This window comes from Alligator mississippiensis, chromosome 8, assembly GCF_030867095.1.
Source record: "Alligator mississippiensis isolate rAllMis1 chromosome 8, rAllMis1, whole genome shotgun sequence".
Classification (NCBI taxonomy): Eukaryota; Metazoa; Chordata; order Crocodylia; family Alligatoridae; genus Alligator; species Alligator mississippiensis.
The window spans coordinates 49,990,366-50,003,273 of record NC_081831.1 but is presented as its reverse complement, the minus strand read 5'-3'; the positions used below and the strand labels follow the sequence as shown (position 1 = coordinate 50,003,273).

The 12,908-nt window shown below is 42.0% G+C and overlaps 1 protein-coding gene and 1 long non-coding RNA gene across 6 annotated transcripts in view; both read left to right on the top strand.

Moving 5' to 3' along the window:
- LOC102570037 (protocadherin-11 X-linked) overlaps positions 1–12,908 on the top strand; it is a 1,294,105-nt gene that overhangs the window by 566,462 nt on the left and 714,735 nt on the right. For all 3 annotated transcript variants that reach the window (XM_019487929.2, XM_019487928.2, XM_019487932.2), the window contains one exon: positions 4,705–4,776. In XM_019487929.2, coding sequence (XP_019343474.1) covers positions 4,705–4,776 — 72 coding nt within the window. The remainder of the gene's footprint in view (positions 1–4,704; positions 4,777–12,908) is intronic.
- Positions 443–2,859, top strand: LOC132252149 (uncharacterized). 3 transcript variants are annotated; one of them, XR_009463951.1, is made up of 4 exons: positions 443–626; positions 955–1,088; positions 1,701–1,751; positions 2,786–2,859. It is a non-coding gene; the product is annotated as an uncharacterized LOC132252149 (long non-coding RNA). The 3 variants fall into 3 exon arrangements; XR_009463950.1 differs by lacking the exon at positions 1,701–1,751 and having other exon boundaries at positions 450–626; XR_009463949.1 differs by lacking the exon at positions 1,701–1,751 and having other exon boundaries at positions 451–626; positions 2,782–2,859.

Genomic DNA, 12,908 nt, shown 5'->3' with positions numbered 1-12,908 from the left:
AAGTATTAAACTGAGGCAGTAAGGGATTGAATATGGGATTGGAAGGAGTAACTAACTCCTCAGTGCTAATCCAGGCTGCCATGAACTGTCTGTAACTTTTGACAGGCCATTGATCTCTGCTTTAGTTTACTGATCTACAAAATAGGTGTAATGTGCTTCCTTTCTGCCAATAGGTCTCATTTAAGAGAAGGAGACTCTGAGATTGTTTTGAAGGAGCGATGGTTGGAGAAGTCGTGTTGCCTCTTGCCAGCTCTGCCCATGGCAGGCATCAGAACTATACTGTACTTGCATTAGACACCGCTGATGTTTTAGACAGTGTAGTGTCTCCTCCCTCATACAGTTGCAGTACTAGAGTTGCTTCATGGCATTAATTGCTAGGAGCTTTCACCATTACAGGACCTGAAAATTGTTAATGACGTTACAACTGCAGCTCTCCCCCAAGTTCCTGCTTTCTGCTGCTACTAAATGCTCAGCCAGTGCATCACTCATGGCTGAACTACAACTGGTGTTATTGCCCTTTAGCAAACCCATGGCACCTGGGAGAAACCTTATAGCTAAAGCAGTGAACAGCTGGGATTGGTCTACAGTTCCAGTGGCTATCAGCAGAGCCCACCAGCTCTGCAAAGGTAGCTGTCTGTTCTTATGAGGGATTCCATTCTCTAGCCCTTGGGAGGGGAGAGGCTGGAAGGTGAAGACGGGGGTGAAAGGTAGCAGGACCCAGGGCAACGCATGCCCCTACTCTTTAGCCCTTGCACTGCTTCCAGTCTCTTGGAGAGGGGTAGGGAAGGAGATTCAAGAAGGGAAGAAGCAGAGCCTGGAAGAAGAATGTGCTGGGGTAGTAGTGGGGTGGAAAAAGCAAGGCAGGGGCTGTGCCTGCTCTACACTTTTGCTGGGCGGGGGTGGGGGGAAGTACATTTCTTCTGTCCTAATTTCTTTTGTGTATTTCTGAATGAGGTTCCTGAAATGCACCTGAGGAGCCAGGGTCAGCCCTCCACTAAAGGGGTTACACATCAGATGACCTCTCCTGGCTTTTTGCATCTTGATTTTGGACTTGCAGGAGTGGAAGTGCCATTACTTCCTGTTAAGTGGTAAGGGGTAACCAGATGGTTATGACCACAGCCTTTACTTTTTGGTCTTAAGGGTGTCAAGAGTGTGGCCTTGCTATGAAGGGTATCCTTGTCCACAACTTGGTCGCTAGAATATTAACCCCCCCCCCCGCCAAAACCCAGACAGAAGGAGCACTGAGACAGTCCCCAGGTCAAGGGCACAGGTACAGCCTGCTTGTTTGCTATTTCTAAATTGTTTGTTATTTGTTGTATTTTATTAGTACAAGTAAGCCAAGTTGCAGACTCTAGCTGGGCTTGGAGCAGGGAAGGGGAGGAATGATTAAGAATGAAACTGCTGTTGAAGAGATGTGCTAATGGGAGAGAAGCAGGATGAAGAGACCAGTAGTCTGTACTGCTACAGAGGAGAGCACTGGTTTAAGGGTCAAGCGGTTAATGATAGGAGGTGGGAAGGTTTGCCATATCTGCTGCTACTCTTTGTATAGAGAGAGAGAGAGAGTGGATCTCTGACCACAGAATCAGCTGGGAGTGATTAAGATGTGATTAGGCTTGACTGTAGCTGCTTGCCTTGAAGAAGGTCCCTTTTGGCCTCTGGTGTTCACAGTCTGCCCTTGCAATTTTTTGTGTGTTGTTCAGAAAGAATAAAGAAGAGGTTGCCTGGTGCCATTCAGGCCTTTTTGTGTTCAGGTGAGAACTCCTTCAGCCTGTGTCTCTGTTCTGGCCCAAAGACTTCTTCAGTCTGACCTCTACAAGCTGGCTGACCTCTTCTGGCTGCTGCTGTTTGTTGCTGTGTAGGAGAGATTGCAGTTCTTGGGTTTGGTGCCCTGGCAGTGTATTGTACAGGATGCCACCTGAGGGTACAAGCTGAATCAGCTCAGGTGATAGTTGGATACTTAAGAAAGTATCTCTATGAAGTTTCTAGCATTCTTTTACACATGCAGTGAACCTAATATATGCTAAAAACATGCTTGGCTGTCAAAGAAATTGTAATTGGTGCATGTATAGGAGCTCAGGGAGCTCTAAACTGTGCCGATGAAATGATAATGTAACATTCAGAATGAAATCAATCCTTGTATCTTCATCTCATTATGAAGATAATTTTCTTCTGTGTATTAAGCTTAAATGTCAGAGGAAGGGAGTAGAGGGAGAATCAACAAAGGACTCTGAGGAGGAATTTATCCTGTTTCTTTAAATCAGTTTGCCAGAAACTTGGCAAAAAGAAATTGGGAGACACTGGGGGAATCAGGCTGTTAGGGAATGATACTTACTTTAAAAATGTTCGTTGATCTGTGTGGGAGGGAAGCTGCTTTTTCTGTGACTCCTTGCCATTGGCATGTAAGAGACCCTTTTCTTCCTTATGATTTAAGAAACCCATTATTTTCTCCTTTGCAAGAACAGGGTCATAGTCAGACTAAGAATCTGAAAGGCATCAGACAGACCAGCCAGTTTGACAAACAAGGAATGTCTAGCTAAATAAATAACATAAACATTAATATGACATGTAACAGTTTCTGGGTATGTATGGTTAGCCATAAACTAACCAGTTTGGGTACAGTTTGTAGTGTCTATGGTGACAAGGAATTTGGTGCAGACTGGTTACGTAGCTAGTTTACCTGGGAATGTCATGAAAACACAATTTCCATATTAAATATGTGGAATCATCATTTGTTATCGTCTGACACTACCCCATTAAATAACCAGTTGTCTTCTTGTCTAGACAGAGTGAAAAAATAAAACCCTGATATATCAGAATCTCATTCATCACCAGGATCTGAAGTACTCGAAGACAATATTATGGTATATTATAATATGTCAGTAGGCTCTCCCTTTATGTGATATGCTTGAGCCTTTTGGATAGGATGGGATATAAGTCTAAACAAAAAATAAATAAACAAAGCTGTCAGATTACATTACCTTTCAGAGGTTCCCAAAAGATGGATATAATAATAAACTGCACCGCATTCGTGAGCTTCATAGTGAGCTTCTCAGTGAGCTTCACAGTAACAAATGTAATCCCCAAGGCTCCAAGGAGGTAACAAGAGCAAAAGATTTTGGTTTGGAAGTCATGGTTCTTGAGTCCTAATCTTTTGCTTGCACTCCCAGATCAAGTTCAGTTTCCTTCTGTGCATAGTCTGTGGTTAATTTATGAATCATCACTGGCATTGCAGTACTGCTGAATTTGACCTCTGTCTTGAACAACATTACTATGTGTAAACAGAATTCCCTGCTCGAGGACAGTTGTACAGAGGAACGTAAAAAGAGAAAACGCACAACATTTATTGATAGAACTGCTGTTAATGAAGTGTGTATTACTTTTCATGTTGTAATAGCATACCCCTGGGATACTTTTATCAATTATTATTGGTATATCAGTTACTGTATGTGGATAGATAAATTTATTTTTTCATGTAATGCTTCTAGCCAACATTCATCTTGGCTCTTCTACTTTTATTGAAAAAGTGCTAAGTGCCCTTCAGGAAGTCGGATGATGTCTTATAATTTGCCAAACCTAATATTCTGTAGTATAAAGCAAGAAGCTGCTCAAAATAGGTAGTGACCAATTTATGTTATAGGTAGTGACATGTTAGTGTTATGAAAACCATGATGTATGCTATTTATCTTAAGACCAAGTATATGTGGGTAGGCATAATATATTCACACAAAAACTTAGCAATAACACTCTGGTGTCTATAATGGTACCTCAGTCCCTATACTCATAAAATCTTAAGCATTTATCAGCAGAGTTGAGTAATTATGCACATTAGCAAGTTTGCAAGGTGGTTTGGATAACACTGGGGAATTTAACTTGAGTCCACAAATATAATTCTTTAAGGACTCCTTAAAGTAATTTGATTAACAGACTTTTGATTTTGGGTCAGTCTTTTCACTGCTTCAGAATTTTCTGAGTTTAAAGGTCAATGAGTTATTAGACTGCACATCCTTCCATGCTCCTCTTGTAAAGAGCTTAAAAGAAAATCAAACTCTATCAGCTAAAAGCATGAAAGAAACCTCAATAAGATGATATTTAAAAACACTTTTTTTTTTCCTTTTGGGTTTGAGATTTTTAAAGCATCACACTTAAACTTTTGCACCTGCCATGTAGTCATTATATGTCCTGGATTGCCAGAACATGCATCATAGACTGCATGCTCTAGTGTGGACATGGGATTTAAAGTCAAGCGCATCTGGATTCTGTTACAAATTGTGTCACTGCAGTGGTGTTGCACAATTTTCTATGCCTCTTTGCCTCAGTTTTCCCATCTGTAAATACAGAGTTGCACAGATAAAAATTGCTTTAGAAGATCAAGCATTTTTCCTTTATAGCTTATGGTATCATCAAGTGGAGAGTTTCAAACACAATAAAAAGGCTTGAACAAGGGTAGTTGTCCAGCAAACTAGTTAATGTTGTCTCATTGTTCATTGTTGTCAGGCTGTTAAAGAGGTTTGTTAAATGAATTATAAAAGATATTCCTAATATTTTCTGGAAGAATGAGTAGTTCTGATTTGTTATCAGTCAAATGTCTCAAGTATGTATATATATGTATAGTTATTTTTACCTTTAAGAATATAAATATTAAATGTCAATATGTTTACTGAGCAGATAATCTGACACACTTTTTTTTTCCCGTCCCTCCAAAAGCACACAAAAGAAGTAGGAAGACCACAAACTCCTTTAAAAGAAACAAGCCTGGAACCATGGACCCAGCCCCAGGTAGGCAGGAACTATGTTGCTAGTAACTAGCTTTTTTTCCCCCTCTATAATATTATTTTTTGTAAATCTTATTAATATCAGGTTTGGAACTCTAAAGAAGCACTAGCTCTATTATATTTAGGACTGCATTCCTTAAAATACTTATTCTTTAGATTCTGTTCTTAAATTCCTATGCATACTATGATTGGTACTGCTTCTAAATTAACTCCTCTTAAGAACTGGTATATCTTTTTCCAGAGGAACAATACCAGAATGACAAAAACTTTGGCTCATGGGAGTCATGAACTTACTCTGTACCTAAAATCTATCTTTGTAACAGAGTTCAAAATAAGCTGGGGACAAAATATTTAAAACTAAATCAGTATCTGAATGGTGTCTAAGGCAATTAGGAACAGCTTGTTAGCTTGTGAGGAGTTTGTATTTAAGTTAGCAGAATGACAGCTTGAAGACTTATGAATTTGAAATATTAACTTTGAAGGTCCAATATTTTGACTCACCAGAAAGGAAGTATTATTTAGTCAATTTGGAAGACAAGAAGATGGATGAATGGGAATATTGATATACAACATTTACCTTTACAAACCCAAGACTGCTTGATACAATGTGTAGATCAGGGGGTGGGCAAAATGCGGCCCGCAGGCCAGATGCAGCCCGCCAGGCCATTCTATCTGGCCCGTGGGGCCCCTAAAAATTTTTCAAAAACTAATATTTATCTGCCCCCAGCTTCCTGTCATGCAGCCCTCGATGGCTTGCCAAAATTCAGTAAGCGGCCCTCTGCCCGAAATAATTGCTCGCCCTGGCGTAGATCTTACTTTGGTACATTTACTTGGGAAATTAACTACCATATTTACTCAGATCCAAGACAGGACTTCCCCTTTACCCTCATGCTGATAAAGGAAAAAAAAAACTTTGTCTTGGTTTTGAGTGCCAGCTCAGGCAGGTAGCTGCTCTGTCTCCAACCTGGACCTGAGGCCAGAGCCAGAGTTGAAGCTGGAGCCACCTTTTACTCTGGACCAGAGCCAGAGCTACTGTTGCCACTGCTGTCTGGAGTTAGCAACCATGCAGTCAGTAGCAGCTATGGTGGGTCTGGGTCCAGGGCCAGTGGTACTGGTCAAGGGACAGACTGTAGTATGAGGTTGGGAATGGGTGGTGGTGCAAGTCTGGGTGTGGGCAGCACATTGATAATTTTACATGTACAGAATTTAATTATTGGGGAGTTGTTTTTAATTCAAAGTCATTTTGGATTCAGGTAAATTCAGTCTGTCTGATTTGTATATTACTTTAACCTTAGCAATTTAGAGTCGCTTCTTTTCTTTCTCTTGCATGTTAATTCTGGTTTCATTTATGTTTAAATGTGAATGGGGGGGGGGAGAACAAATCTCAATAACAGTAGTACTGCTGGGCATCTTGTAGTCTTCTGGTACGTGTAGGTGAAATGGGGGCCCTAAATTGAAGTGGTGGGTTTTAAAAAAAAAAAGCATAGCTTCAATAAGGCTGATTAAACTCCCATGTCATGCACACACCCTGCTGTCTTACCTGCCTCTCTGGCAGGGAGTGGAGGGCGAGCTGCTGGTGGGTGGAGCAGGTTGCAGGGGGGAACCTAGGCTTCCCTCCACAGCAATGGCAGCCCTCCTTCCCCCCACCCCCCAGGAGGCACCCACCTACAGGCACCCTGCTTGGGTGGTCCCAGGGGGGGCACCACTAATATTTATAGGGAAAGATGGAGGGAAGCACTGGGCCCCCATGCAGCTCAGGCAGGCTACGGGGGGGAGGGGATCAGGCTCACTGCTTTTCTTGGGCGGAGCCTTCTTTCCTGGGCTGCTGCCAGGCTGCCTGCAGGGCTTCCTACAAAGCCCCCAAGCTGCACGGAGCCCAGTGCTTTACTCCATGGCTGTACGGGCAACAAACTAAAACTCCTTCAAGGAGTTTTAGTTTGCTTTGCCCCAAGTCATTTAAGGTGCATTACGCCACCAAATTTCCTAGAGCGGCTGGAATTAATGCGCAATATGCCACCGAGGCATGCAAACACCGACACCATTAAAGTGGTGCAAAAGCATTTAGCTTGCTTTAAAGTGTCATGCATACATGCCTCTCATTCCGTCTACACAACAGCCTTTGTGTTTTATAGTTGTAGGAACTTGTTATGCTACTAACACAAAATCTCTTTGCACTGAGGACTTGATTTTCTATAAGAAAGCATAGAGTACTAGCACCCATGCTTGCTTTATAGGCACACTTATTGCAAGAATGTGCAGCAGATCTAATATGAACTAAGCGGTGGAGCTCAACTGCAGTGTTCTGAACGGTACCTCTGATTTTTGCACATTTTTATAAGGGCTCTTATTATTTACCTGAGGGGACAGTGGCAGAGTATCTAAATTCTCTCATAGTTAACCAGATGTGATGCTGAAGGCCTTTCCAAGTTTACCTTTTCCTGTAAATGGGTCACTCAGGATGGAGAGTCAAAGGTGGTTGGATGTGGGGTCAGCTTCATTGATTCTCAGACAAAAGCTGTAGCTATGTCAGCCTGATAAACCATCTAGGCTCTGACAGACAATTGATCTGTGCCTAGGGCTACTGGTATGCCTACACACCAGCCATAATTTAGCACATATGCTTCAAGGGACATTAAATTTACTGTTTGTGATTCTGTAGCTACTTGTCTCAGATTAGGAAAAAAAAATCTTATTTTGTTTAATAGCTACATGAATAAATGAAGAACATTAGTTTTACCTTGGTTTTAGCACTGATAGTCCTTACTTAGCGACTGTGGGGGTTTTTTTTAAGACTTAGTTGTTATTGGTAGTGGTTTCTCTGTGTTTGCATGGATGGAAGAATTTCAATCAACAAAATATAAAACTGCTAGGGCCATTATTGTAGCAGAAAATTAAATTAGTTTTTAATTCTTTCCTGGATGTAATTCAGGCCCTTGTTAAATCCCTCTCTAGACCTTATGAATAAAGTGAGTAAAAAATTCATAGTATGGATAAAGACTTTGTGTATGAGCAACAGGCAAATTATACAAATGGTGTCCATAATGCAAATTGGTATCCAACTCTAAAAGAAAGTGAAATATTTAAAATTGAACACTTTAAAAACGCGAAAGGGAAGAGGCAGCTGTCATTTATAGGAGGGTACTATTTATATGGTGTATGCTTATTTTCTGAATGGGGTGCTCCATAATTCCCTTGTAATAGCTACAAAATATTTGCTAATCTACTTGGGCTTCTTATTCAGAGTTCATAGCCAGTCACTTAACAGAATGTGTTTTATCAACAAAAGAAACTAAACCAAATAGCCTGGAGCAAGGCTTCATGCACAGACACTGAAGCAAACAGTACTACATCTGTGCTATAGCATAAGGAAGTGGAGGTACAGGCAGATAGTGATGACTAGAGAGTTTTGAAAATAATGGCTAAGTACAGGCAGTCAAAAAGCCTGAGGTGGAATTGACCTAATCTTCACAGGTTTCTGTTGGATACATAGATTGGACCATTAGCAAATGGAACTCATGCTAACTTTTTGGTTGGGAAAGGCAGGCAGATGTCTGCACTGCCCAAGGCCAGAAGGTTGGGGGATATTCCCATGCTCCTCTCAACCTGCTGGCCATTGCTGAGGGCAGCTGAGTCCAACCGAGTGGAGGCCATACCTAACTGGCTGCATGGCACACACCCAAAATGCTTGGCTGTCAGCCTCAGGGAGGGTGGGAGACAGAACAGAATCTCTCCCTAGCCCCAGCAGATTGAAAGTTGGGGGAGAAAGAAATGGATCCTCCTGCCCTGGCCCTGGGATCCCCCACATCTAGGGTCTGCCTATCTGGGGGAAGCTGCACACCACTGGGGTTTCAGTCTTGCCTGGCTGGGCCAATCTGGCCAGCCTTGCCCATCATGAAGCACTGTCTCTGACCCACAGGTTGGGGAACAGAGCTCCCTGTCCTGATCCTAGCCTTGATGAACTGAGGTCTGTCCAGCTAAGGTCCAGGGAGCTGGAACCTGGGCAGGAGGCTCCATTCCACTGCCAGTCATCAGAGGCACTGGCTCACAGTGGACGAGACTGGGCAACCCAGCCAAGCCCAGTCAGGCAGGGAGTACCCCTGCTGTACTGGGCTTCCCCCAGGGAGGCAGATCCCAGCTTGGGGGAAGCCTGGAGCCAGGGCAGGGTACTCCATTGTCCTACTTCACCCCTGCTGCCCTACTGAGCTGACAGGTGTAGGCAGGACACAGACTGGGGAGCAGAGGCTTTGCTGCCTCAGCTTTGTGACAACCTGCTGGTGTCTCTGGCCCAGCTCAGCCAGAGCAAAGGAACACTGGCAGAGACTAGCCCACCCTGCAAAGGCGGAAGAGGGTGGGGGTTAGTGGAGGGCTGCAAAGCATCCTGGGATGCTGGGAGACTGCAATGTAACTTGAGTCAGGAGAGTATCTGGAGCAGAAGTTCAATAGACCAATCTAAGCTAAACTGATTAAATCTGATATACTACCTTCATCCAAGTCTCTCAAACCAGGTTCTTCCATTCTGAAACCAGGCTATGTTCATTAAACTTCAGTTCTATTTCCAATTGCTTATACCAGGTTATGTGTAATATCTGTACCTAGCCAATGTGTGGCTTGAGGAAAAATAGGGTCTTTTAGGGGACTGTCTTGAGTGGTTTCATGCTTCCTCATGAGTTTTGTTCTCTGAAACCTCTTCCTTAGAGATTCCAGCTAATTACAATAGAGTTTTATAGAGACCAAAGAACTTGTCAGTTTGAAAAGGATAGCTGAAATACAACTGGGGATTTACTTTGTTTAACTATTATTTGATGTTTAATAGCTCAATGTTACGCTATGCTGCAAGGTTGGAAAGGAACAGCTAGCATAGTCACAGGTTTGTGTATCTGCTGCACAACTGGTCAAAATCTTTTACTCCACACCATGGCTTCTAATTCAGCTAATAGTTTTGTGTGTCCCTCACTGAACTCTCTGAATGACGGCTGAACTTTCCCTGATGTTGCCAGATGCTTTATTTTACAATAATTTTAAGAGCAATTTTTACAGTTAAGAACATCATGAAGTGGCAATGGGATGGTACCTGCCAAGAGGAGTCTGCCATGAGCTTATTCAAGCTGTTTTTAAATGTTAAAACAACAGTCTCGGTTTTTGGTAGGCTGAACTTCCTAGTAGGAAGTGGGGATGGAGAAAAACCATGAACTGCAAGCTTAACTACAAGTGATAGTGTAGTATTTTCCTACTGAACTTTAAAGAATCACTTTGTAATCTTGGAGCAATGGATAACAACATTGCTAATCCAATATTTTAACAGTAAATACATTTGATGATGGGAATTGCTACACTAATCTTATATTCTGCCAAAGTACAGTTAAGAAATCCACAGGGGTTTTACTAATCAGTTTTCATAAAGTAAATCAACTTACGTAATTCTTGTGCACTCTAAATGGTCTGTAGCTGCAGACAGATGCAGGCACAGAATTTTTGTTCTTTCTATGAGTTTTGCAGTCTAACCTGAGGTTAAAAGTTCCTTTTTAAAATCCATGGTAGAAGGTTTTTGGGGAGAGAATCTTTGAGTCTTTCCAGAGAGGTACTCCAATATTGTGGGGGGTGGAGTTTGCATGTGTTGTTTTTGGAAGATGGGATGTGCCCTGACTAGCTACTTCTACACTGGAACACACAAAGAGGGAAATATACTCCCTAAAAGGAAAATATGAGCCCTCCTAATGCTACTTCAGACCACACATTGCAGACCATTAGTACTGATACCTTCTCCAGTCTTTAAAATGGAGCACCATATTGTGTTTCTGTGCACCCAGGATATTTTGTTCTGCTCTCAATTGGGTCCTAGATTTGATATGGCGCCTGTGTGGTTCAGAATAAAACATTTATTCTACAAAGTCTTAAAAAAAAAAAAAAAAAAAAAAAAAAAAAAAAAGTAGAAAATGTACTTTATAGAAAGGTAAAAAACAAAGACCTTATTGCATTAAGTAAAATAATAACTGTCTGCTCTAAAGACTAGCAATAATTCTGCTTGCTTTGGTTATCCTAATCTATATTCAGTTTCCTTCAACCTGCAGACTGTACATACATAATCCTAATGTGCCTTGTTTTCTCAGCTGGCTACTGGAGCCTTTACATTTCTAAATTAATGAATGACAAATGAAGGATGAAGCTTTGTTCTTAATCCACTATTTTGTGCTTAAGTATTGTACCCCATAAATTAGTGTTCTTAGTCATCCAAGACAATAAATATTTTCTAGATGTCACTTGGCTATTTACACTATTTAGATATTTTGAGTACACAAAATAATTTAGCTGGTGCTTTAGCATACTTGCAATGCAAGATGCATCTAGAAATCAACAGTATTTTCATATTAAAAACAGAATTTATGTAATTTTTCATGGTAGTTAAAACTTAGTGGCAATTCTGACTTCAAAAGACAGCAGGATAGAGCCAGAGTCTGCTCTTGTTCAGCTTTTTTTGGTTCTGTTGGAAGTAAGATGGTTGTTTTGGAAACAAAAGGTAGTAAAAGGTCATAATATATACCAGTCTGGTGGGGCAAGGTGGGGCTGGGGCTGGCACAGGTTCCGCTGGCTCTGCAGAACTGCTTCACTCCCCAGCCCTGATGCTACGTGCCTCCTCACTCCTCAAGGTGATGCAGGGGAGTGGAGCAGTTCCCCATCCCCACCTCACCTCACTGCGCCTCAGGGAGGAGCTGCTGCTTGCCCTGCATGAAGAATGAGGAGCTTACCTTTCATCTGGTGGCCAAACCCTGCCCGCTCCCACCTGGACAACTTACTTCGGGACATTTACTGGTGAACCGCACTGCACTGAAAGGGGGAGGCAGGACCAAAGTGGCGTGCTCATAGACCGCTACTCCTTAGAGGAAACATTGCTCTGGATGGGATCAAAGTGGCACATATTTTGACAATTGGCCTTTACTTAAACTTGAAAAAGTAAGAGCTGTTGAATGGTGTGTGTGTAGGGGTTTTTTGTGGGGGGGCATGGGAAAGGGGGCTTTATGAGACCCAATATGAGTTAAAGTTATGTTCCATTGAAATCCTATTCGAGCTGTCCTTAGTCATGGAAATCTTATGGTAGTTGTCCTGAGGCATGTCTGTCCCACTTCCTGACCATGCTAAAGAGTGCTTCAGTGAAACATGGCATATCTGCTTCTTGCATGCTAAACTTAGGTTCTCAGAAAATACCAGTCTCTGTCTTGCATGTACTTAGAGCAGCCACATATCAATAAGGTTATTACATTACATCCTTTTCTGGTTTTATCATACAAGCAGCATGCATGCTATTCTTCAAAGTAGGACTTCCTAGCATGGTCCAAAGGGCATGCACACAGATGCATAGGCATTTCTGAAAAATGTCTAAAAAGGCTTGATTTATATAGCTCCCAGAAATTCAAACTAATTGGAGGCTAATCTGAAAAATTCAGTCCAGTAGTCTTATGGGAGAACTGAAAATAATAATAATAATTAAAAGCCTAATAAATTACAGTTAAATACAATAAATTTGGAAAGCTGTTTATTAATATTACCATATTTTAAATATTATCGTGAACATGATCATAGAAATTTTAATAGGTATTTAATCATCCTTATGGTAGCTGGTGTGATTATAAATATACATATATTTGGCTATCCACGAGAGGAGACGCCTATCCTACTATATTGTTACCTGGAGTTACAGCTACAGTGAAAAAGAACCATGTTGTAACATCTAAACTCGGTTAAATAAGGAAAGTTTCATAGTAGCTAGGGTCAGGAGAGACCTGAACAGATCATCTAGTCCGACCCCCTGCCACAGGCAGGAATGAATGCTGGGTTCACAAGACCCCAGACAGGTTATCATCCAACCTCCTCTTGAATTCGCCCAAGGTAGGGGTGAGGACCACTTCCCTGGGAAGTTGGTTCCAGATTTTGGCCACCCTAACTGTAAAATATTGCCTTCTGATCTCTAACTTAAACCTATTCTCCATCAGCTTATGACCATTGTTCCTTGTCACCCCAGGTGGTGCTGGGGAGAAAAGGGCTCTACCTATTTGCTGTTGATCTCTCCTGATGAGCTTGTAGGCAGCCACCAGGTCCTCCCTCGGCCTCCTCTTGCTGAGGCTGAACAGGTTCAGGTCCTTC